Source organism: Narcine bancroftii, chromosome 5 (genome assembly GCF_036971445.1).
Source record: "Narcine bancroftii isolate sNarBan1 chromosome 5, sNarBan1.hap1, whole genome shotgun sequence".
NCBI lineage: Eukaryota > Metazoa > Chordata > Chondrichthyes > Torpediniformes > Narcinidae > Narcine > Narcine bancroftii.
Window position 1 is genome coordinate 165,955,767 of NC_091473.1, and position 26,333 is coordinate 165,982,099.

The 26,333-nt window shown below is 38.9% G+C and overlaps 1 protein-coding gene across 2 annotated transcripts in view; it reads right to left on the reverse strand.

Annotated features, from left to right (window-relative positions):
- The window catches only part of LOC138764140 (filamin-B-like), a 141,863-nt gene that overhangs the window by 54,535 nt on the left and 60,995 nt on the right, over positions 1-26,333 (reverse strand). For both annotated transcript variants that reach the window (XM_069939601.1, XM_069939602.1), the window contains exons 10-28: positions 24,849-24,981; positions 24,060-24,196; positions 23,455-23,648; positions 22,435-22,548; positions 21,697-21,840; positions 21,114-21,237; positions 18,657-18,817; positions 18,483-18,573; positions 16,287-16,456; positions 15,823-15,940; positions 13,873-14,135; positions 11,956-12,553; positions 9,991-10,164; positions 6,146-6,308; positions 5,509-5,669; positions 4,822-4,989; positions 3,318-3,441; positions 2,519-2,675; positions 910-1,099 (exon numbers count right to left, since the gene is read on the reverse strand). In XM_069939601.1, the coding sequence (XP_069795702.1) occupies positions 910-1,099; positions 2,519-2,675; positions 3,318-3,441; positions 4,822-4,989; positions 5,509-5,669; positions 6,146-6,308; positions 9,991-10,164; positions 11,956-12,553; positions 13,873-14,135; positions 15,823-15,940; positions 16,287-16,456; positions 18,483-18,573; positions 18,657-18,817; positions 21,114-21,237; positions 21,697-21,840; positions 22,435-22,548; positions 23,455-23,648; positions 24,060-24,196; positions 24,849-24,981 (3,384 nt within the window). The remainder of the gene's footprint in view (positions 1-909; positions 1,100-2,518; positions 2,676-3,317; positions 3,442-4,821; positions 4,990-5,508; positions 5,670-6,145; positions 6,309-9,990; positions 10,165-11,955; positions 12,554-13,872; positions 14,136-15,822; positions 15,941-16,286; positions 16,457-18,482; positions 18,574-18,656; positions 18,818-21,113; positions 21,238-21,696; positions 21,841-22,434; positions 22,549-23,454; positions 23,649-24,059; positions 24,197-24,848; positions 24,982-26,333) is intronic.

The following is a 26,333-nucleotide window of genomic DNA, read 5'->3' on the forward strand; positions in this document are numbered from 1 at the left end:
GTTTTCAGCCATTTGTTTTTAATCCCAAACCTCCCATCTACAGCATTCTGCAGCTCTGGCAATGGGATGTTGACGACTCATTATAGTCCATACTAACTCTGGACAGTTAAATCCAGGGCATCAGGTTTGATCCAACCAAAAAAAAAGTCAAATCTTTGGCACATTGAGTTGATTGCCAAAATCTAATATTTAATGGCTGAAAATTGAGAGCATGTTGGAACCCAGATATTAATTATCAACAAAAGGAATACAGCTCCAATACCATTTTAACACAAAACAATGTACTTGACTGGAACCTTATCACAGGCAAAGCCATGGCCCTTCCATTGGGACAGTATTCATCATCTGCATGTTCTGCTGCAGCACCTCCCCTTGTGGACTTGAACAGCGTTGTCCAAATCTGCAATCTTTATGATCACCAACATTACAAAATGATGAGGCCATTTCAACTTTGGCTCCAGAGTAGATATCTTGGCTTGCAAACATATCGCTGATCCCTCGAGGTTAGGTCAGTATCACGAAGCTTCCCCAACACTGTAGATGTTACTGTGTGTATTTCTGTGGTTTAGCCAGTTCACCAACACCACAAGTATTAGTGAAAACACAAATGCTGAAGGAACTCATTCAACATTTACTCCACAATTCAGGAAAATCATTTTTTAAAAAAAACCTCCAATGTTAACATTCCACAAGGAAGAAAATTCTAGTTAACAATGGCATAAAATAAAGTAAACATTTCCTTTATAATTACAGGTACATAATCCAGCTCTTCATCCATTTATTGCAACATTAAAATACAACTGCATTCCTTTCAACTGTACAAGGGTATTTGTTGGACTGCTGAGATGACCATCATTTTCTCACCGTTTAAACTTACAAGTGAATCTCATCCACAAGTCCTTCACTTACCTGACATTGTACATTTGCTGGCATCTCCAACTGCTGCAGCACGGATTCGATAAGGAGATGCCGGGATCTCATCGCCTCCATACTTGATCACGATGGTGTAGCGTCCCGTTTTATCTGGTATATAGGAAACCCTGTAAGTGCCATCATTATTGTTGTGGATATTGGCCTTCTTTGGCTTTCCTTCATGATCCTGTGAATAAGAATATAATGTATGAAACAGGAGCTGGCATCCGGCCCATTGAGCCTGCTGCACCATTCAATGAGATCGTGGCTCATCTGATAAGCTCATCTCCACCTACCTGCCTCCCCCACCCCCATCCCTCAATTCCCCAACTATGTAAAAATCTATCCAACCTCACGTTTACTGAGCTTCAATGGGCAGAGAATTCCAGAGATTCGCGACCCTCTGAGAAAAGCAGTTCCTCCTCATCTCTGTCCTAAGACTACTACCCTGAATCTCATTGCTATATTCCCTAGTTCTAGTTACCCCACCAATGGGAACAATGCTTACCTCCATCTTATCTATGCCTTTCATAATTTTATATGACAATACAAATTACATCATATTGTATGACAATATAAATTGCAATACTCCAAAGAGTTAATATTCTCCAAAAAAAAGTTAATAGTTCATAATAGTTAATAGTTCGTTCCTGTTGTCTCAGTGGGAACTATTTTCATGTATGATTTACCATGTTACAACACCTTTGCAGAATTCACAGTTAAGAAAAATTATATACAGCAAGTGAAAAATTTAAATACATTTTCAAGCCAGGGGGAAAAAAAAAATCACATTCTTCGGCTCGAGAGGCAAATGCTACTCAGAAGTTCATTCCTGGGGAGAGGAACAGGAAAGAGCTGGAAATAATGCACTTTGTGCAAGTGAGCCACCTCATCAATAGAGATTTTCTCTTAAGATGGAACCTATTTTTGTGATTTCCTGTCCTATTTTAAGTTTACTTCAAGCTTGCAAAACCATGAAGTGCAACATGTCACTGAAAATTCATTTTCTGCATTCGCACTTGGACTTCTTCCCTGCTGATCTTGGGGGAGTGACGAACATGGTGAAAGGTTTCACCAGGACTTTGTGCCCATGGAAAAGTGGTATCAGGGCAACTGGAATCCATCAATGCTGGCCACCTATTGTTTTTGACTTTTAAAAAAAATCTTCAGTATGAAATTACTTCATTCAGCACCCAGCTGCTGGTTTTAAACAATCCCAGCAGCGCCATGACATGACCTCATTATTCACTGCAAATCATCTTCAAGAGGTCTCATTTTTGGTGACTGCTTGTCCATCTTGCTTGGGCTCAGACTGAATTTTCTGCTCAAAGGCTCAGACAGCAGCTTCACTTAATTGATGAAGGCAACCAGTCTAGTTCATCCCAAATAACATCCCTTTTTCAGAGGGCAGATCAAACCCTCTCCAGTAAAATATTAGATTTCCCACATTTAAGATTCTGATAGAATCGGCAATATCAACAAGCTCAAAGTCAAACATACTATTGCAAATGTGTTTATCCACAATCCATGTGGCAAGGACCCAAAAACTGAATTTTGTCACTACAAACCATACACTTTACTGTAAGTGGAAGCAATTCAAACGTACAGTTACGTGCACAGAAAGGAGACCCTCTCCAGCATCTTTGGCATCAATGGTAAATTCCACAGGGAGACTAGCTTGTACACCAGCTGAATTGAGGCCTGGCCCACTTGCTCTCACTTTGCTGGCATCATGAGTCGGCAGAACCTTGACTCTAAAGGGACTTTTTAAAAAAAAACTAATTAATTGATTTGGCAGACACAAGAACATTAAAAATAAACTTCCAAGATCCATGAATGGATGAGGTATATATACACTCAAGTGAAAAATCATTACAAAGTATTAATATATTAATTCAATTTCATACAGATATATAAAAAAAATACAAGGATACAATTTTGTTGATATTTCGCTCAAAACATCTATTCTCTACCCTAATTTTGAAATATTGCCACAATTTAATGAATCTGGAAGGCAAATTTAACCAACATCAAACACAAATTGTAAACAAGCCAGTGATTGGACAAAGCACAAGCTTGTATTTGCATGTCTTTGACTGAGAATGAGACCAAGAGGATTTTATGTTGAAGAATCAACAAAACTAAAAAGATGGGATTGGAGAAAATGAATAGTTGCAATTCAACGTAAACCAGTTAATTCCATCAGATCATAGTACGGGGCAGGGTGGTGAGGGAGAAAGAGCAAGCCAAAAGATAAATGGGGGGGGGGGGGGGGGTCACTCAGCTCTGTGGTTCATTTCAACACTAATGCATTCCAATTCTTTGATCTTTAAATATCTAATTTCTAAACCGAATGACAACACATTCTACAATGTCAACTCAGGGCTAAAAGGTTTATCAATTACCTGCGAGTAATATCCTCACCACCGTACTGGACAGAAACTGAATATGGTCCTTCAAGCGAGGGTGTGTAGCTGACGGTGTGAGTTCCATCACCATTGTCAATCATCTCTACAGGCTCAACTATACCTGGGGATGGGTGGGGTAGAAAAGATGAAATCAAGCTCATGGACTACACAAACCCAAAAATTAAAAAGAGCCCTACTTAATTAATGCGGTGTTCAAATATTAGTCTATTCCAATGCATTTTGTTCCATCAGTTTCTAGTGGTGCAAATAAGCAAAAAAAGGGAAAAATCAGAAACAGTTGCAAGTGAGAAATATTGTTAGCTTTAAAAAACCTTAGTACAAACCCAAGAAAATGGTTACAGGACAAGACATTTGGGGTCCAGTAGATTCAGTACCCTAAACCAGGTATTTCACCTCTTACTACATTTTTAAAATTAATCATCAAACTTTTTTTGCTAATATTAGAGGCTGCTTCAAATTATAACGCTAAGACTGGTGACGTACCTCGCAAGACTATTCCAGTTACAAATTTAGTCTCATTCCTACCAATTGAAAGGTAATGCTAAATAATAAAAATCTTTGAACCCCCCCCCCCCATCCAAGTCATTTAATTGCATTCATTTATTCAACATATACTAACCAACATCCAGCTCTGGCAACTATCTGCAGAAGATTCAAGTACTAGTAACAATCGATCTGGAGCAACTTCACATTGAAACAAATTTAATGCTTTGAAACACATTCAAGCAAACTGAGAAATTAAACTTTCAACGAGCAAAAGGTTTGAAAATGTTGTCACAAATACGACACTAATGGAAGCTAAAGACTCTGCTCAGTGTTTCAAATTACTTTAATTCAAGAGCGCACCCAGAATTAATTCTTCCACTGGGCCACCTGAAATGTTAAAAATTGTAACGTGCACACGACTTCCTTAGTGGTTGCATAGTGAGTTTATGAACAATGGAAAAACAAGTTTGGAGAAGCTACCAAAGAAATTGATTCTTTATATTTAAAAAAAGTCAAGCTTATTAGAACTAGGACAGGTGAGTGTGACAACACGGAAACCATATGAAGCATTAAGTCCAGCAAATTCTATTTGGTTCTTAGTACAAAAGCAGACAAGACTAGTGCAATGGCCACCCACCACCTTTCGTGCCTTGCTGACATTATTAAGCACATGTTCAAACCTGGCTCACTGACATCGCCCTTGTTCTCTCCTTTAAAGACGCCTGCAATCAGTTTCATTGGTCTGCGCCACGGTTGGGGATGTGCCTCACAAGCTAGAATAGAAAACCTTTTACTTGCAGCAAATGTGCACGGTTTGACACTGGAAGGTGGCAAATGATTCTCTCTACAAACTAGTACAGGGATCCAAATGTTACAGTTTAGACCAATACACTTCCCCCCTCCAGTGGGTATATTCATCTACAGGCAGGCTTCATCAACAACTGCTGCTCAACTAAAAGATTAAGCTAAACACTCCCAACGTTTATGATCTTACCTTTAGGTCCCAGCACAGTTACTTTAAGTGGAGCCTTTCCAGCCTTGCTGCAATCCACAGTGAAATGTTGTGGGACTTTGGCTCGTACGCCTGAACTCAGTCCAGGTCCACTGCACTGCACCTTGCTGGGGTTCACAACGTCCTTCACTGGTACCTTGAATGGACTACCTGCAGAAGATTGGATACGTGAGTGCTTGGAACTTGTAAAATGGAGTGGGGAGCTTTTTGTAGTACAAAAGGTGGACTTCAAAGTTTAATAGGAACGTGATTGAGTATATTTGACACTGGATGAGTATTTTAAAATGCACTACAAAATGATCAAATTACATTGCAATCTGCATCACATTTAAAAATAATGCTCAACAGAAGCCTTCAAAAGTCATCAGTCACAAATCCAATTGAAGTAGATTAAAAGTCAATCCCATACCTCCAAAATGTATCTGCTGACTGCATGACAAGCAGCAGGAGAATCCTCGAATTTGTGCATGCTTATATTTAAGCACCTCCATTTGGACGAAAGTAGAAACACTCAAATTTCTCAAAGGATAGCATCACTGGAGCAACTTGAACTAATTACTCGGTTTTCCACCGTGGAAAATTCTTAATTATCAGAAGTGATTTAATTCCTAACAATTTGCCACAACTAAAAAACACAAAAAACATTTAAAGTAGATCAAAAGATGTTACCAGGAATGTGATGCCCTCCATAGGTAATATTCAAATCATAATCGCCAGGAGTGTAAGGAATATATTCAACACTGCAGCTGCCATCCTTGTTATCCTTGCAGGACATCTTTGCTTCTGAAGGTCCTTCAACCGTTATCCCAAGGCCACCAGTACCTGCCCCTCTGGATAATAAAATTTTCCAGTTACTATCTGATGTTACTACAATATCAATACTTAGTTACAGCAATCTAAACACGTTTGTGTTTTGAAATGGCAAAGTAAATTATAATTTATTGACAAAAGCACATTTTCAATGTTGCCACATCATTCAAATGAAGAATTTCTCTGGCATTTAACAGATAAACTGTGTGTACTCTTTAGTTCCAAAAGAATGCAATTGCTAAATGACTCCTTATCCTTGCAGATTAACAAAGATTAATTGAAGATGTCAAAATTTCTAACCAGCTTCAGATTCACCCTGTTCCTCAGTCAAAATGCAGATTGGAATTGAATAAACAAATCCGAGTCCAGTTGGGAAAAAAAGAGCCATAGACAATGCAGAAAGGAATCAAGTTTTGCTTTGAAGATTACCATTCTGAATAAATGGTAGACTTATTTCAGAGTCCAATCAAAGACTAGTTGAGAAATAGAAGGTTACCTTGTTAGTACAGAGAATTTATTTGCCTTATTGGTCAAGCCTTCCTGAAGTCCAGGTCCAGTTGCAGAGACGCGCGAGGGGTCACATCCTTCTGTGACTCCAACCTTGAATGGACCATTAGCAATTGGTGCATCATCATACGTTACATCAACAGAATGTGTCCCTGTCCAAAAAAAAATTCACAAACAGCAGTAAAAAAAAAAAAGGTGCTCAGCGTAGTTGACTTGTTTTTGCACTCAAATAGGACATGCAACCTAGTTAACGGTGGAGTGCTACCTTGGCAAGTCCTCAACCTCAATACCATATTCCTGCGTTCTACTTCAAGCCTTCGATTCAATGTGCCTAGAAATCTCAAGAAACTTGCAACCTGGCCTCTGCTGCCTCTGGTTCCAGATCCACCACCCTCACATCTGTCTTTTTCCCCCACATCCTGAGACTGACTCCCTTGGGTCAAGTTTATTAAGAGTTCACTAGAATGAGAACTTCAACAAGATTTCCATTTTCTAAACTCTAGTGCATAAAGAATGAGAGTTATCATATCAGTTGTCATAGCCTGTTGAACTTTCACTGCACTCCCTCCATGAGATTATTGCCTTTCATGAGTAAAGATACCACAGCTGCACAATATTCCAGGCATGCTCCAAGGTCCCGTATAACTGTTGTACAAATTGCATGTTGCAAATCTCAAAATCTTCAATAAAGAGCAACATACCTTTAATTGCTCGCTACACATGGATGCAAGAGTCTTTAGTATGATGCAAAATTGAAATGTCAACAATTTCCTATCTGCAGTAACAGGACTTGCTTATCTAGTGGCTATTTCAAAATGGTGTACTTTTGCATTGGGCTATTGAAAAGCTAGCAGAATCAATTGGTCACCTGTCAAGATGGTAATTACCCACAAATAGATAATGCCCTCGTAAATGTAGTATGTATTTCAATAACATTTCCTTACGTTTCACCTCCCTTATAATCCTTCTTAATCTTAGAAGGATAACTTACAATTAGTCCTCTTAAATATGCTTTCAGAGCATCCCATATAATACATTTATTATTAACCAAATTTGAATTGGTCTCAAAATATTTGAATTTGCCTTCTTATGAAATCACAAAAATCTGGTCCGAACAACAGAGTTGAACCTCCATCTATAAACCGATTAGTCTTTGTCAGGCATTGCAACTGCCATTAATAAAGGTGAGTGATCTAATTCTCACTTTATATTCAGCTTCAATAATCCTACCTTATAAATGTACTGACATTAAAAATAAATCAATTCTAGAATAAGAATTATGTCTGGAATAAGAGATACTATATATTTGGAAAAAGACCCTCAAAGGAGAGGCTCAGAGGATAAACAGACAATATTAATAAAAAACCCCAGTATAATACATTGCAAACATACAGAACAGGAAAAGCAACAATAAGAACTAAACAGAAGTATGAGTTAGGTGAAAGAGCTCATAAGGTGGTTTCTTGGCAGTTAAAAGCAGAACAGGTCTCAAGAACGATTAATGCAATAAAAACAGATTTGAATGCAATTAGTTATAAACCTCAAAAAATTAATGAAACTTGAACAATTCTAAGCTATATCAATCTGAATCACAAAGAGATTATAATGAAATAGAAGATTTTGTGTCACAATTAAGGCTCCCAAGGTTAAACTTGGAAGAACAGGTAGAAATGAAGCACAGATTTCATTGCAAAGTAATAAGTTTCCAGGAGAAGATGGTTTCCCACTTGAATTTTACAAAGAACTTTAAAAAAATTATTGATTCCTATTTTTAATGGAAGTATTAGATCAAGCATCAGAAACTTTCCCAGAATCTTTTTCAACAGCAATAATTACTGTGATACCTTAGAAGATAGGGACCCATTACAACTAGCATCCTACAGACCGATTTCATTGTTAAATCCAGATTACAAGTTTATTGCAAAAATTTTAGCAAGTAGATTGATCCGGAAAAATTTTGTCAAACAGGGACAGCAGCAAAATTATGCCTCATGGGCAGCGATTATACTCAATGTCAAAGAGATACTCAATTTAAATGGTTGATAAATGGGATAAAATATTTAGGGATATGCACAAGATAATTTAAATAAACTGAATTACTCACTTTTACTTCAAAAGGTTGAAGATTTGAACAGGTGGATGGCTTTGCCAATAATATTACTGGGTACAGTTAATTGTGTTAAGATTAATATTTTCCCAAAAATACATTATCAATGCTTCAAATTCTTTCAGAAATTAATATGTAAGAAAACTTCTTCGGAAGGGTAAAATGTGTTGGGTATTCAAAGAAAAATTAACATGGAAATATGAATGTGCAGGATTACAACTTCCAAATTTTTAAATTATCAAGTGGCACAAATGAGATTTCTTGCTTTTTTGAGGAAAGAGAGGAACCTGTATGGGTAAAAATAGAATAGGGGAAAATGGGGGAGAGAACAGCAGAGGACTTTAGATAGAAATGGGAAGTGAACAATACCAGGTAAGAAAAAAAGCCCCTCTGTCAAAACATATGATTCATATTTTGAACAAATGGTGAAATTGGAACAAGGTTGGGGAGGGGAGCCTATCACTGAAAATGGCTTGATTAAAAACAGATTCCTTTTACAATAGGTAATCAATTCTTCGATATCTGGTCTCGTAAAGGGACTAGAGTATTATGAAGGAGGACATTTGATCAATTTAAAAAATAATTATGGAATGCTTAATAACATTCTTTTGCTCTTTTCAATTAAGGGCATATTTAAGGGATAAATTGGGTACAACAATGTAGTGATGTAGAGACCTTGATTCAAAAGCAAAATATAAAGACATTTACTTGCATGTTCTACTTTAAAAGGGAAGTCCTAAACAGGGAATTCATAAGTCAAGACAGGGATGGGAATCTGATTTAAATGTTAGAATTGATGAACAAAACTGGTCTGATTTTTGTAAGGAGATGATATAACAAATGCAATAAATGTAAGGTACAAGTTGGTTCAATATAATTTTTTAAAAAATCAATTGTATCTTACACCACAGAAATTAAATAGGTTGAAGTCAGATTTATCAGATCAATGTTTTAGATGTGGTGTACAGGTAGGTACTTTAAAAAAAAAAAATTCAACTTGGTCATCTCCCAAGATGAGACTTTTTGGACAGATTTTGGGGGAAAACATTTTAAGAATTGGTTATAGGAATTATGTTTCCACAAAATCCAGAACTATTTTTATTGGGGAATATTGTAAGGACAAGACCAAAATTTAAATTATCTAAATACCAAACAGAATTTGTCAAAACAGCATTAACAAGAAAACATATAGCAGTTACTTGGAAATCGGATTCACACTTAGAGCCGAGATGCATAGTTGTGTTCCCCTTGAGATTACTTATAAGTAATAAATTATATATTTCTGCCAATTTGGTGCCCATATTTACAAATCTTAGGGACTTGCGTTATTTATCAAAGAATGTGGAGATCAGTGCAGTGAGTGTCACTTTTTTAGCAATCCTTTCTTCCTTTTTTTCTTTTCAGTTCTTGTCTTTTATTTTTCTTTTGGGGTTTCTAGGGTGGGAGGGGGCTGGGGCGATTTAACCATAATGAAGTGTATAATGGATTTATACATTTTTTTCTAAAATGTATCTTTTCAATTTTGTAACTGACTCATGTCCATGTATGGACAAAAAAAATTAAAAATATTCAAAAAAGAATATTTCCATAAAGTAATTCAATCATTAAAATGAAACTTGTTAACAAGAACAAAAAATGTTACGAGGAGTGACACTACAGGAACAGCAAGATAGAAGACAAATCACTCAAGCTTTCAACATCAACTCCTGGCCAATGTTCTTCCATACCCTTTTCGTACGGAGTGTATTCTACTGCATAAATCCCATTGCCATTATCCTTAATTAGACAATCAGTGCGAGCTCCGGAAGGATTGGTGATGTTTGCTTTGATGTGGTTCCCTCCAACCTTGGTCAATGAACTTGCATCCACTGTAAAGTCTGTTGTGGCATCACAGAAAACTCCTACAAAAATAAAGCAAACCAATAATGCAATTGCATACAATAACAAGTTGCCACTCAGGAAATTTCAACATTTTCAGTTTTTAAAAAAAATAAGTTTGACAATCTTGAATGAGCAACATTGATTTCCTGGAAACCACCTAGCTTTCCTCAACCACCTATTTCCAGAAAAAAAATGTGCAGAATCCAACAATCCTGTTCAAGAGGATCATTTGAGGTGGGGGGTGGGTGGGAAGAACCAACATGCAGGACAATACATGAGAATGGCTGCTTCATCTATGGAGAATTACCAGGAACTGTTCAAAAATCCACAAGAAACTCCCTCCTCCCATTGGGAAGAAAATTCACAAAAGGAGATCACACACCACTTCATTCAAGAATAATTTTACAGCTTTCAGATTCCTGAACAAACATCAAATTTATAATAACATTGTCCTTGTTCTATTCCAACCAATGCCCAACTCTGCACTCTTATTGTGTACTTGTGCACAGGTGGACTTGCTGGATAGCAAAAATGAACTTTTTCCTTGTACCTAGGTAAGTAAACGAATTAAACAGATAACCCATTCAAGGGTCACGACGTTCAATCCTTGCGCAGAAACAGCCAACTGAAAAAATAGTTGCTCATTTCCCAAAATCTGATCAAATTAACAACTTCAGCACAAGTGGAGCTACAAATTTCCCCAATTTGCAGAATTTAACCAATTCAAACCTTTAATATTTTTTTTCAATTTAGAGACTCAGCACAGTAACTAGCCCTTTCAGCCTGTTCTGTCAAAATACACCCATGCAACCAATCTACTAATAGCCCTTTGGAACGTGGGAGGTAAAAAAAAAATCTAGCTGGAGGAAACCCTTGTGGTCACAGACCACACAAACTCCTGAACAGACAGCTCCAGATTCAAACCCAGGTCACAGATACAATAGCATTGCTCCAACTACACTGCTGTATTTGAATTTTTAAAAAATATATAAAAAGCAGCTGAATTTGTTAATGAGAGCAAAGATCAATTCACAATTAAAACGTCTACTGAGTTTTGCCTTTCACACTGCACGTGCAGAAGATAGCCAACTGTTCAAAATCTCTGGATTCCACAAGGAGCATCAACACAAACTGCAGCAAAGGTGGAGACAATTCCTTCAACCATAGGTTCATCTCTCCAATGCTGGAACTGCACACCTTTGCGAGAAGATCATCAGATTATGGTCTCCTTGGAAGATTCTCTTCATTATGACTTCACCAAGCCACCAACAACTAAAATGCTCGCAGCTTTCATCATCCTTCACTGACCAGAAGTCGACCCTCAAATATTTTGCTCTTTTCAGCCCATTTTTGTCCAGCTCTTTCAGAATTTCACCAACATATTATAAAAATACATTGCTTTTTTCTGACATCTTCCAATACATAAAATTGGATGGTTACATTTCTTACCCTGTCCCAAAGATGCCTTTTTGAACTGGAGTCCACAAGTATTATGTGCAGCTTTTCCAACTCCGTTAACCAAATATTTATCTCAACAATATTCAAGGTATTCAATATCTCATGGTGTATTGCAATTTCTTATATTAATGGCTACTAATTGGTTTTCCACAGCCAAATTTGAAGCTCTTATTCAGATGTTTTCATGCCCAAATGCCACATATACACCTGAAGTTTATGGTATGCAGTTCTTATGTTAAGCAAGTTTGGCCACCCCTGCACTATTGCTTTGGGTGATGTGATGGGGAGAGGAGAAGTGTTGCATAGGTAGAGTACAATTATGGCAAGATCCAACAACAGTTAATACTCATTACCTCTCTTCTCAACACCAGGTCCATATACCTTCACGCCACTGGTGTCCACTGCTGGGTCAACATGCAGGCGGGCTGGAAAACTTGGCACAGATTTCCCGCCATATTTCAATGCAATTGTATGTAGACCATGCTGAACGGGAATGTAGCTCACTGTATGAGTGCCATCACCATTGTCCTGAATATGGGTTTCAGCCTGAGCCCCTGTATCAGATACCAGCTCCATGGTCAGCTCTCCAGGTCCAGCTTTTGTGCAATCAACATTGATTAGCCCTGCTTCCCCGACTTTGCCATGTTCCAAACCAGGACCAGAGGCAGTAACTTTGGAGGGGTCAAAGGGCAGTTTTATGTCCACCTTGAATGGAGAACCTGGAATGTGAACATCCTCAAACAAAATGTTGACAAGATACTCTCCAGCTTCATTTGGCAAGTAAGAGACTGAGCACGTTCCATCCCCGTTATCTGAGCACTCAATCTTGGCTTCACATGGGCCTTCCACAGTGAGACCCAAACCACCAGTACCAGCCCCTTTGGTGTTAATGGTGAATTCAGCAGATTTGTTCACAAGACCACCTACAAGGCCTGGTCCATGAGCTCTCACCTGCAAATAAGAGGAGAAATCATTCATTGGCAATCAGTTAAGCCTGGAACAATTCCAAATAACATCAAATGGAAACATTAGCTCATGACTGAGAATGGCTTAATTAGCACGAACCAAAAATTAAAACAGCTTTCAAAAGATATAGGAAATATTAAATAACATAGGCTCTTTGAAAGTCTAACCCTATGGGCCAAGATAATGTTTAAACTGGCTTCTGTTCTTCAGTAGTGAATAAGATTTTAAAAATGCCTCAAATCAATTCTTTTGGTGCCAGAAATAGAATATACCTTATGGATATTGACCAACAACAGTAAAAACTAAAGCAGTGTGTCTGGAGTTTTTGAGTCACTCAACTACAGGAAAGACATTAATAAGATAGAAAAAGTGCAGAGATGTTACGAGGATGTTGCCCGGACATCAGGAACTGAGTTACAAGGTTAAACACAAGTTTTTTTTTAAATAAATTGGATCAATACATAGATAAGAGAGGTTAGGGAATGGCTAGCAGAATGATGTCTCGGCACAGACTAGAAGGGCTGAATGGCCTGTTTTCTGTGCTATAGTGTTCCATGGCTATAGATTAGGAAGAATGGAGCATAAAAGAATGAAAGGAGATTTGATAGAAGTAGACAGAATAAATATCGGAAGACTTTTTCCACTGAATATAGGTGAGATACAAAGCAGAGGACATGGTTTTAGGGGGAAATTTTAGGGGAAACTTCAGAGAGTGGTGGGAGCGTGGAACAAGTTTCCAGCTGAAGTGGAGTATGTGGGTTCAATTTTGACATTTACAAATTTGGACAAGTACATGGATGGGAGAAGTATAGAAGGCCATGGACTAGGTGCAGGTCAGTGGGTCTAGGCAGAAAAGTGGTTAGGCACAGAATAGATGGGGTGAAGGGATCCATTTCTATGCAGTAATGATCTATGGATACCAACAATTAATAAAAAAAATAGCTAAACATCACCTTTGTTCCACTCCTAGAAAAAAACAGACCCAAATCAGATCTTAAATCTGTTAACATTGCAAAGATTAAATGGTGTCATCCCATCCAAATTACTCTTGCCTACCTCTTCCAGGCCAGCTCCATTTCAAATTGGAATTTTTATTTGACTATCTTAAAATAAAAGTGGTTTCCTTCACTCATTTTTGACAGTAGGTCAGCTAAATATATTTATCCCTTCTTTATTGCCACCAGTCCCATGCAAATTTACAGTAATAGCTCCTTTCCTCAGAATAAACTTTCTCATTGAGGTCAAAGATGCAAAAGTACAAGGCACCAAGACAAAAACATTTCTACTGTAGACAAATGATTTACCTTGGAAGGGTCTGGAGGAAGTGTAGCTTCAACAGTGAATGGACTACCCTCAACTGGATTTCCATCGTACAGAACATCTATTGCGTACAGTCCTTCTTCCTTGGGGATGTACTTAGCCACACACGTATCCTTATTGTTAACCGGTTCCACAACACAAGTCACGGACTTCCGTGAGGGGCTGTAGATCTTCACATCCACTTTGCCCTGCCCTCCAGCTCCTTTTGTATTAACATTGAACTGCTGATCCTTGCCAACTTCTACTCCTAAAAAAATGGTAGAAAAATCTGTGAGACAAACATGCAATTTTGCAGTACAGTAAAATCCCCCATTATCCAGAATTCAAGCAACCGACAAAAAAAATGCAGAAAACAAATAGGTTAAAAATACAAAAAAAATTTGCACCTATAGGTGCCCGCAAACAGTTCACCAATCCATGCAAGACGGAACCCCAAGCAAATAGTAAATTCACTCATCTGGCATTGACCAATCCCTATTGGTGCCAGATACCAGAGATTTTACTATACAGTTATTCACTACAACAGATCACTCGGCTCACTTAACCCCTTTCCCAATAAATTGCCACCTTAACACCATTTTACATAAAAAATTTGTTCTTCAAATGGTTAAGATTACCAATTTTACTGGGGGGGGTGGAATAAAGCAACATGCAAACACCAAGTGGCGGAATAAACCAAGTTAACATCTGAAATTGTTCAATGATAATCTTTTTTTTTAAAAAAAGCCTTTACAGCTCAAATTAAATGGACAAAATGCAAGTGGGGATTCAGGAGGGAGCAGTATGGAGGGAGAGGGGGAGAGGGGGAGAGGGGGAGAGGGGGAGAGGGGGAGAGGGGGAGAGGGGGAGAGGGGGAGAGGGGGAGAGGGGGAGAGGGGGAGAGGGGGAGAGGGGGAGAGGGGGAGAGGGGGAGAGGGGGAGAGGGGGAGAGGGGGAGAGGGGGAGAGGGGAGAGGGGGAGAGGGGGAGAGGGGGAGAGGGGGAGAGGGGAGAGGGGGAGAGGGGGAGAGGGGGAGAGGGGGAGAGGGGGAGAGAGACTTGGAACACCATTTTCAGCCACGTCAGAGGATTTTCCAAGGAATTCGACAGGGGAAGTATCAGGAGCTGGTTGTGAGAACGGGAACCTGATTGCTCGCAAGGATACCAGCATAAACACAAATGGGACAAGTGGATTTCTCTGACCCACAACAGCTCTAACAATTACATGGCGCTCAAGAGCCAAAATAATTCTGAAATATAGTCACCAAAACAAAACCGCAAATCAATGTACCATCAGTTCAAACATCTAGGAAGAGAGCTTTTTTTCCGACCCTTTAAATTCATTCTTGGCTAAAACTCAAGTTCACAGAAGATGACACGGCAAGGGAACAGTATCCAAACCCACAAAGGTTAAATTATCAGACAAATGAATATTGAGGGGGAAAACCCAACTCAACCACAGTTTATGTGCAAGTCAAAATTTTAAGCTCGCCAAAGAGAATTGGTAGAAAGGATGCCATGAGCCACAGGAGGAAAAAAAATCATTGCTCATCATTACTGTACAAGTTGCTTAGAGTTCTAGTTACCACAATGGCAAATGCTTTGATTTCAAGGCAGGAACAGACTTGAGAGTAAAGTGGCAACCCAAGCAATCTTCAATGAGCATCAAGCCTGCAGATAGATCAACTAATTAGGAGAGGATCTGGGTAAAATTAAGGAAATTCTGATGAATAAGATGGGGAATGAGTGCATGGGCTGAGAATCAGGTGCTGATAGTACAATAAAAAGATGAGACCAACCATCACTTCAGACAAGTTTTCACTTGGCCCAGTTTCCAAATGCTGCCAAGTGCCAAGAAATTATAAAGATGCAAAACTGAAGCCAGATATACACTTGTTCAAAGTTAACTGGACATCAAGTGCAAACAAATGCATGCATTAAATCTAAGGTACATACTGCTTTCGAGGTCGTTGAGCAACACTTTACTCAGGTCAAGTGGATACGCAACATCTATGTTGAAGGGGCTCCTGTGAATTGGATCGCCACCATAGGTCACAGCAATTCCCATGTTACCCTGCAAAACATTTAGAAACAAATCATTATACAGCATGTGTCTATGTTGGCGTAGAGATTAGTGCAATGCTTTTACAGCACCAGCGATCAGGACCAGGGTACGAATCTCGCACTGTCAGGAGTTTGTGCGATTTCCCTGTGTCTGCGTGGGTTCGCCCGCCCCCCCCCCGCCCCCCCGCCTCCGGACTACAGTTTCCTCCCACTGTTCAAAACATACCAGGGGTTGTAGATTAATTAGGCGGCACAGATTTGTGCGCCGATCTAAATTTAATTTTTTTTTTAAAAAAGGCCTTGGGGTCAATTCACAAATTTCCATGGAAAGAAAGGTGCATTAAATAATAACTCACTTGCTGTAATGGTGTGTATTTCACTGTCTGAGAGTAGTCATAATTGTCAATTATTTCAAAGTCACTGACGGCATCTCCTTTCGAAGGTCCACTGAAAGTAGTGTTAAGCGAGGCCTTCCCAGCACCCTTAGTAAACACGGTAAAATGAGTTGGCTTTCCAAGTTCGACTCCTGCCCATTGGAAAGAATATTAGTTGATTGAGAAATGCAAATATTCCACCATTCGGCAAAATTTACTAGAGTATGACTGAACGTTTCACTGAGCAAGCACTGTAACATGCATCGTACTTCCTCTCAACAAAATGATCCAAGCCAGGATATTGAAGAGTCAATGAGGACAAATGAGAGGACTTCAACAGCAATAATGTCCCCAACCTTAAACCAATACATCGCACCACAAGCGGCCTGCAAACAAAATAAATAAAATGCTGGAAATCTGAAAATGATGGAAACTCAGACAGTGGAATGAGGCACAACCGGGTGTTTCAGGTCAGATTTCCTGGGTCATTTCAGGATGAAGATACTCTTCAATCTGACAATAGGTCTCAGACAAAGCCTTTCCTAATAGCAAACTACAGGTTTCAACTTCCCCAAGGAGGAATATATAATCAACTGAATCCTGACAGGGCAGTCTCCAATCTAGTCTACAGAGGATGAAACATCTTCACTTTAAACAAAGTCCAAATAAACTCTTATCAAATGCCCAGAATCAAAGAGTCCAAAATATTTCAAGATTTTCAAGGAACCCTCTTTAGCTCTGCCGTTTCAAATTTGCTTCAACTTTGACTAGGTTAGAATACTTAAAAGGATTTCATTTTCTTAGGATCAAGAACATCATACAACAGCTCGTTAAAATTAAGTACCAAGAAGCACATCTGCTTCGTTGCAAGAATTATTCACAGTTGCACAGTGATCGTGTGATAAACTTGCTCACCTAGTAGCCATTACATAGAAAATTTTATTTTCTGCAAATGCATTGGGCAAACAAAACCCAGTAGGCTTTAGCACATCTTACATTGATTTTGTGGAGGACTATTAGTGGTAGAAAAATTGTTGGAGGTAGGGTCAAGAAAAAAAAAAGCACTTCTAAAACAAGGAAACCACACGAATTCAGGATCCTTATTCTTGACAGATTTATGCCACTAATGACAAAGACATATGGAACTAACGATTTTGGATAATTAAATCATGTAGTGAAACAGATCGCCTTTAACCACATTTGCACTGCATCATATTTGTGGTTGACCCAACACTTATTACATCACAACACAAATACCCTTCGCTCCAAGCACTGAAGTCTGGATGTTTTATTTCAAGTGAATGTTTCATAAAACAATGAATCAGTGTTTAAAAAAGTTAACTGGTCACTCCTCAATAAAAGGACTGCTGTTGAACAAAAGACTGGTTGTAGCAGTGCCTTGGTCTTCCCCAAGAGTGGCTGAGTATTTTCTTCATTTAGACATGCATTAGTCAAACGGAATTTTAAATCTGTGTGAAGTGAATGAAAATTTAGCAGGAAGTGGAAAGAAGAGACAAACATAAAAAATGCTGTAAATATTTGGGTCAGGCAAGTAGAGGAAACAAAAATTTTCACGCACAGACTAAATATTCAAAGGCCTGGGCAATTCCACATTTTTTTTTTAAAAAAAACACCAGTTTGAATTTAAACATGCATTAAGCCAGTGGTTCTCAACTATTTTCTTTCGACTCACATTCTACTTTAAGTAATCCCTACACATCAGTGCTCTGATTGGTAAGGGATTGCTTAAGGTGGTATGTGAGCGGGAAGGGAAGGTTGAGAATCCCTGCTCTGGACTCAATGGTTACTGAAATATTTTGCTTGAAAAAAAATTGTCACTGGCCCAGCTCCTTTGGAGTTATGAAACTGTGTACATAACGAGTCAATTAGGTGAGATTAAGGTCAAACTTTTTCTTTCCACCCACATACCACCTGAAGTAATCCCTTACTCATCAAAGAGCACCTCTGGCATAGGGAATGTAAGTGGAAAGAGAAAAGTTGAGAACTGCTGCATTTAGCAGTCCTGTACCTCACTCATCATTGGAGCATGGTATTGTAGTTGATAACACTGGGGGAATGTTTGACCTGGTATTACGTATCATTTGACTATCATTGATATGGAAAACCAGAGTAATTGATCTACAAATCCTAAAAGGGATTATGAATAATTAGTCTTACCAGTTTTATTCAACCCTGGGCCTTCAGCTTTCACTTTGCTGGCATCATGAGATGGGTCCACTTTAACTCTAAAAGATCCAATGGGAATTTCCTATGGAAAGGAGTATATTAGCTGGTTACACAACAAACCAGCAAAATCAAGTTGCAAAATCACTTTAGTCGCAGGATACAAACCTGACCAGCGAACAATACTTTAATAGTGTAACGCCCAGCTGCTGGTGGTGTATACTTCACTGTGAAGGTATCATTGGGATTTGTAATTATATCAAATTCTATGTCCTCCTCTGTGTCACTGACAACTCGTGCATCACATTTTATACCAACACTGACGTCACCTGAAAATGGTAACAGAAAGATGGTCAAGATCTTTCCCAGTAAAGGCTCACCTAAACCATTTTCCCTAATTACCCCTTAATTTGCAAATACGTCCCTTTAAATCTTTCTTGATGGGTGATCAATATTTATAGTCAGTCTTCTGTATTACACCAATTTCAGATTTCTGCTCTCCTATTCTGTCCCTTGCCCATCCCTCTTCTTTCCTACAACTCTCCACCCCTTCCCTCTCCATTCATAAAGACAACCCCCCCCCCACCACCGCTTTGCTGCTGTACTTTCCCCCATCCAGATAGTACCTCCTGACCATGGGACTATGCTCTCTTCTCCCTCCCACCACCATTTTGTTTGGGCACTTGCCCACATTTTGTCTATCCTTGAAGGGCTCAAGCTCAAATCATTGATTATGTATCTATCTTTACCATATGAAGTACACTGTCCTGCAGTTTCTCCGGCATTGTGTTTTTACTTCCAAGGTGTCTGCGGACTTTTGGTGTTTTACACCAATTATGATAAATATTGGCTATGCTGCAGATGCATTATCAGCAAGCTTTTTAGAACTCTCCAGTATCCATAGGAACATCTCAAAAACTACCCAACAGCAATCAAGGTCTAAGAGATGCATGTTGGTTCCTCAATAGTCAAAGATGGCTACGCTGGCTCAGAAAGGAGCAAAGTCGAATGACAAATGGAAAGATTAGCCCATTGAACCCCTCAAGTTTGTGTCACCTTTCAAACAGGATTGTGGATGATGAACAATCCTCGACTATTTTCTTTTTGCCCTCTGTTCTCTTACCAATTTAAAGAAACCTCGATCTATGTAACAAGATTCTCTGAAAGGGAACATTGTCAATATTTATCAAGAATCTCGAGTTACAAACGCATTACTTCCCATTCTTCTAAACTCCAGCAAGTTCCAAACAGTTTAACCTTCCCTCAGAAGACAACCTTTAAATACCACAGAACATCCCAGTGAGTCTTGTCCGAACCACCTCTGATGAAATAAACCATTCAGAGGAACCAAACTTATTTGCAACGCCCTTCATGTCAAAGGCATTCTACAAGGTAAAACTTGATTTCTTATGAATTGTATATTCTGGGACTTGAGAGAATAATCAATCTCTTGAACCTCCCCTTGTTACACTAATCAGACTTCCACTAATGTAACATGCTTTTTCTCTGGCACATCATGGTCCTGAATATTAACTGCCTATATTTTGCAAAACATTGTCCATTTTTTAAATTTGTAGTTGTCCCCCTGCCCACAAAGTACCTGTTCAGCTACATCAAGAATTTCTGTGAATATGTACACAGCCTAATATAGCTGGACAAGAATCAATTTTAGATGATCGATTCTTTTCCAAATCATTCTGCCACTATTTAGTCTTAATCTGCACAAAAGTTAACATCGATTAAATTTGTCAGATAATCCTGCATTCAGGTGATTAAATCCTAAGAGTAATACTTTTAACCCCCTCCCCACCGAACTCTGTCTAGTCATTAAAATCAGATCCTCAGGAGGATCTGAGGATAAATCTTAAGGCAGATAAATCCCAAAGGCCTGGTAATCTACATCCTAGGGTACTTAAGGAAGTGGCCATTCAGATAGCAGATGCTTTAAGAATTATTTTCCAGTACTCGATAGGATCAGTACCCATGGATTGGAGGGTAGCTAATGTTACCCCACTATTTAAAAAGGGGGGTAGAGAAAAAGCGGGGAATTATCGGCCGGTGAGCCTTACATCAGTAGTGGGCAAAATTTTGGAATCCATTATTTGGATGGGATGCGCAAATTGGGTTTGTACTCGCTGGAGTTTAGAAGATTGAGAGGGGATCTCAGAGACCTATAAAATTCTGGCAGGACTGGACAGAATGGATGCAGATGGGATGTTTCCAATGTTGGGAAAATCCAGAACCTGGGGCCATAGTTTGAGGATAATAGGCAAACCATTTAGGACCGAGATGAGGAGGAATTTCTTTACCCAGAGGGTGGTGAATCTGTGGAATTCATTGCCACAGAGGGCAGTGGAGGCAGGTTCATTAAATATATTTGAGGGAATTAGATACATTTCTTCAGTATAAGGGTTTTAAAGGTTATGGAGAGAAGCCGGGGACGGGGTGCTGAACTTTAAGATCAGCCATGATCTCGTTGAATGGCGGCGCAGGCTCGAAGGGTCGAATGACCTACTCCTGCTCCTATCTTCTATGTTAAGAAATAGTCAGCAAGTTCTTGGGGATGTCCACAGCTGAGAGTGACACTGTACAAGTGCTCATGGGTAGAAATATTGCATACATCACCTTCCCCAGCTTCAGAGCAATCCACAGTAAAGTGAGTCGGTTCATTAGCTTTCAAGCCAGTTCTTTCGACACCAGGACCAAACACCTTCACTTTTTGTGGATGACTCCCTTGACCAATGTTAACCTTTAAAAATTACAAAGAAAAACATTGTTGAAGTAGGCACAACAGTTATGCCTGTATGAACAACACATTCAATTGGGGTTAAAACATATCCCAAGTCTTGATTTCCAAATAAACTCAGTAACAACTTTGCTACAATTAAGAGTTCAGTACAACCATACTTGCTGGCCCTGCTCCCTACACCAGGCACAATTGCTATGGAGTCATTCAATATCAGAACAGGACACAAGATATCTTCGTATCAAATTTGACCGATGTATGCAGTCTTACCATAAACATCTGCACAAGAGAAAATTTGGAGCAGGAAATAATCAGCTTTAACCAGGTTCTGAATTAGAGAAATCTTACAACTTTTCCAATGATTCACAACATTCTGAAATGCGGATACAAGCCAAAAGATCAAAGCCTCCTTATTAAATGCAAGACTGAAACGAGAAGATATGTTAATGGTAATTCACTTACTCTAAATGGACTGTTGGGAACTTTGACTCCTCCCCAAGCAATTGCAATTGTATGTTTTATTGGTTTGGTAGGAGTGTAAGAACAGGTAGACATTCCATCGCCCTTATTCTTCACTTGGACATTGAGAAGAATGCCCTCCGAATCCTAAGGGGTACAGATATAAAAAGGTATTATTGGAATTCCTTCTTGAACGCGAGATTCACTGACTACTTTTGTCTACTTTGTTGTTAATGAATAAATGAATTCTGCAAAGTTATAATTGGTCTTCAATGTGACAAAAAAATTCTCTCCATATATTTTAGGCTAAAGCACTGGACGGACCACTGCCAACATTGTTCAAACTTGCAAATCCAAATCTTTAAGCCGCTGGCCAAACCAAATGAAGATTTGTTCTTCATGCAACAATATTCATGACAATCAGAACAGCCCAATTTCCATACATGAGCCCACATTAAATTCAATAACAAAACTCTGGAATGAAGGCGAATGTCAAGATGATCATACTTATCAATACACTTCACTGGGAAATCCAGCCTGGGCCCAAGAAAGTTTTTGTAAAACCAGCAAAAACTATAGTTAGTTATGCCACTTCTCAGCAAATTTCTGGTATAATCTTCATTGCTACCCATCGAGTTGAACACTACTACAACAGTGCATTCCCAATGTAAAATATACCAAGTGCTGGAGCCAATACTAACTCCCTTCAAAATGGAAGCATTTACAGAACAAATTCTCCACCTGTGCATATATTTTCAGTGGAGCCTTTCCAGCATCTTTGGCATCAATTGTGAATTCAGTTGGTTGGTAAACAATGCAGCCAGTTTTCTCCAGTCCTGGACCATAGGCTTTAACCTGGAAGTGGAAAAAAGTCAGGTACATCTTCCAGACTGAATAATGTCCCAAAACACCCATTTTATCTTGGCAATTCAGTCTACAGGTATGCCCTGACTTGAGACCTATGCGATTTACATCCACCCGCAGATGCGACTGAATTTTAAAAAAAATTAAAATATACACAATTTTAGTATTTTTGTGAACTATGACAGGGATACAGGCATGTAAGAGCCAAACTGCGCATACTTACTTTGTTAATCAGTGCCCCGGGATCGTTGGTTGGGCGTGGCCATCTTGAATCCTCTACACATGTGCGAGTCTTTGGCTGGCACACGTGCAGTGGGTTTGCGTATTGGAATTTGGTTGGTGCTCGCATAAGAGTTAAGTGCCCTAATGATGTTGAATTCACGCCCTTAACTCTCAACGCAGCCTATGGATGCTAACTAACAAGAGTAAGTACACACATTCTGGCTCAACGTGCCCTGTAGCCCTGTTGTAGTTTGTCAAATACAAAATTTGATTAAGTTTAAGACTTTGGTACTCCACGAGTTTGGGCAAAATTCTGACGTAACCATTTCGAGATACAACCGAACCTTCGTCCCCAATTACAGTCATAATAAGGGAGTACCTGTACTCATTTATGCCACAAAACCCAGTTCTAATTATTATTTTTTTTTAAAAAATGTCCAAATATCCAGTGTCAACAATTTTCAGTGTAAAAAGGATCTGCAGATCAAGAACACAGGCATTATTGACCTGTGATCTTACCAATGGTTATCTGACCCCATTGACCTCACACGACAGGAAATGTGATGGATCCAATAATTTAATAAACAACAAAGTTCTGAGTCACCATATTTTGGCCAAATTGGAGGACAAACTATGCTGTTCAAAAATCTGAAATTAAGCATTCATCATACTTGCCTTATCAGGATTGAAGGTGTTTGATGCAGGTTGGATATTGGCCATAAAAGGACTATCTGTAATGTCCTCATCATCACACATAACATGTACAGCATATTCACCGGGCTCCGTAGGCCAGTAACGCACATCACAGGAGCCATCACTCTTATCGTCACATTCAATTTTGGCTTGAGAGGGTCCTTCCACAGCAAAACCTGCGAAACATTGACAGGTATCTTCCAATCATCAGAAATTGGGAAGTCAAAACAAAATCCCTTGTTTCAATGTTACTTGTCCATTTCTGACTACAAGGTGCAAACCAATTCAGATTCCTTAGATGAAAAACTAGTTACCAAATTTAGGTGGACAAACTTTTGATTTTAGTTGCTGGTCCACAGGTTTTATCCAGTTTCATGCAACTTCAGTAGTGCACTATTTTGGATAATGTCTATTTTTGCTTTATACATTTGTGATCACAGCAGTGACATTATTAAATAGCAGTAAATCCAACTCAAAAAAAGTCAATCAACTTGCTCCATAATCGTCACCCATTGATATTAGGGAACACCACTAATCTCAGAAGAATTCAATAATATTTGCGAAGAACTATTCATCAAGATCCTTACCCAAGACACCAACTTCTGTTCCAATGGTCTCTACTACAAAGTCTGCTGACTTGCCAACAATTCCCCCATCAAGACCTGGCCCCCAGGCTCTGATCTTCTGAGCACCTGCTTCAGGTCCAATCTGAATTTCAAATGGACTAAAAGGCAAGAGAAAGTGAATGTTGAAATCTAAGCAACTGCTAAGAGATGAACATTTTATTACCAAAGAATATGAACATTTTAAATCTAGTTACAAAAACAGGATGGAATCAAAATATTTTATAGTTAAACGTTATTTCATCTTTTTTTAAAAAACCTGCACATTTCTACAGCTGCTCTAATTTGGGTTTATAGCAATTGAAAGTCCCCCAAACCAGATGAGCATAGCACACAGGTAAAGCAAACAATACATCTGTTAGCCAAGGGAGAATCTACCCACAGAAAAATCTTCGAGCTTTACTTTCAAACTCTGCATAAAACTTTAAACTATAAAAGTTTAAGAGGAAAATTATGCTTCAATCCCCAGAGAGAGAGATATATATATATATTTTTTTTTAAAGCAAAGTTTGCAGCCAAAAACATGGGAGATTGAAATCGAAGATACAGACACTGATTCAGCAACAGATTCCATTCCACTGGTGACATGAACTGCATTCAAATGAAAAATAGCATTGTGAGTAAAATTACAACAATGGGGTGTGTCCTGAAGCACAAGCTGGGGAATTAAATACCAATCAAATCTTCTCGCAATTCACAAGTCTGTTCCGAAGACTGAAACCTCAAAAAAATGCATCAGCTTTCTGTTCTCACCTCCGAGGAATGTTATGGCCACCCCATGTGATGGTAACAATGTGTTTTCCAGGCATAACAGGATAGTATTCATAAGAAAAGACGTCATCTCCATCTAGAACATCCTTTTGCTTCACAGGATGCTCCAAACCTTCTGTCCAAGGAAGCAGAATAACAGAAATTCAGTCTCATGAAAAACACAGCAAGTTTGAACAAACTAATTGTTTCAAGACCTTATTGCCAGATGGTCATGAAGTTAAATACAGTCAAGGCTGTTTATTGCTCTTTTATTCATCTATTCCCTTAGGAAAATTAAAACACTAACTGAATTACACCATACTTTAAAAAAAACAATATTTTCTACTCCCATCTTCAAATATACATGGTTACCGAGCAACACAATCTCCAAAATCTGACTAGCAGTAATCCTTCAATCTGCTATTTTATTGAGAACAGATCTCTATAGCCCAAAGGTTCTTTGATAGGACAGGAATGCTATTAAAACCATTTCCAGAAACCAAAGTCACAATCAAGACAATTTTATTCTGCTTTATTTACAAAAGTTAATGTTGACTTAAGACCAGGTTTCCTTTTGTGCTTACAATTGTCACTATAGAACATTCAGAATCTCCACTTATAATTACATGAAACTTCCCTTGAAACAGCATTACTTTCAGAAACCTCAGTGGAATCAAATGCCCATGTTAAAATTATACTCAATTTTTCCATCAAATGAAAACCTTAATTTAGCACAATCAAACATGGGACAATAATGCAATCCTATTAAATTGTTTTTGGGGGGGGGGGGAGAGGAGGTGGTAGAATCACTTATTACGAACTATCATATTAGTAAAATGGGATTATCACTGTAAGGGATAGTATAGACAGGAGGAACTGAATGGTCACGGTTAACATTTCACAAGCTCCATCGCAAGTCACAGCCCAGGGACAATTTGATACATTGGAAGAACTGAGGGAAGGCTCATCACAGTCTGTTCCAGATCCGATGCATTTGCAAAGACATTGTGATTTTGCAATGGAGAACCATTCTGACAGCTGAAAACAGCTGTTTAAAGCTGCTCTTGTGGCCAGCCCTGTCTTTGGAATTCAGAGCAAAACCTGCTCTGGGAATGACTGGGTCTTTTCAGTAGATTGACCTGTGCCAGGAGGGTCTTTTGGAAAGCAAAGTGCTTCATTTTGATAGTGACTAACAGAGGAGGTCACTTGGAGAGACCGGTGCTAGGTTCTTGAAAGCTTTGTGGAGGCCGCCCAGTTCGAGTCTCACCTATAGAAGGACCAGGAGTGTTATGTCCACAGCTCGTGTGGATGGACATTTCTTCAAAGGCAACACAAGGAGAATTTGAGTCTGTAGCAGCTATAACTCCAGTCTTTCCATCAGTACATCATTAATTCTGGGTATCAAAATCAACGCTGAATTGAAAAGACTGAACTTGGAAGCAACTTTCTAGATCTTGGCCTGGACCGTAGTGGTTTAGGTTCGCTCGC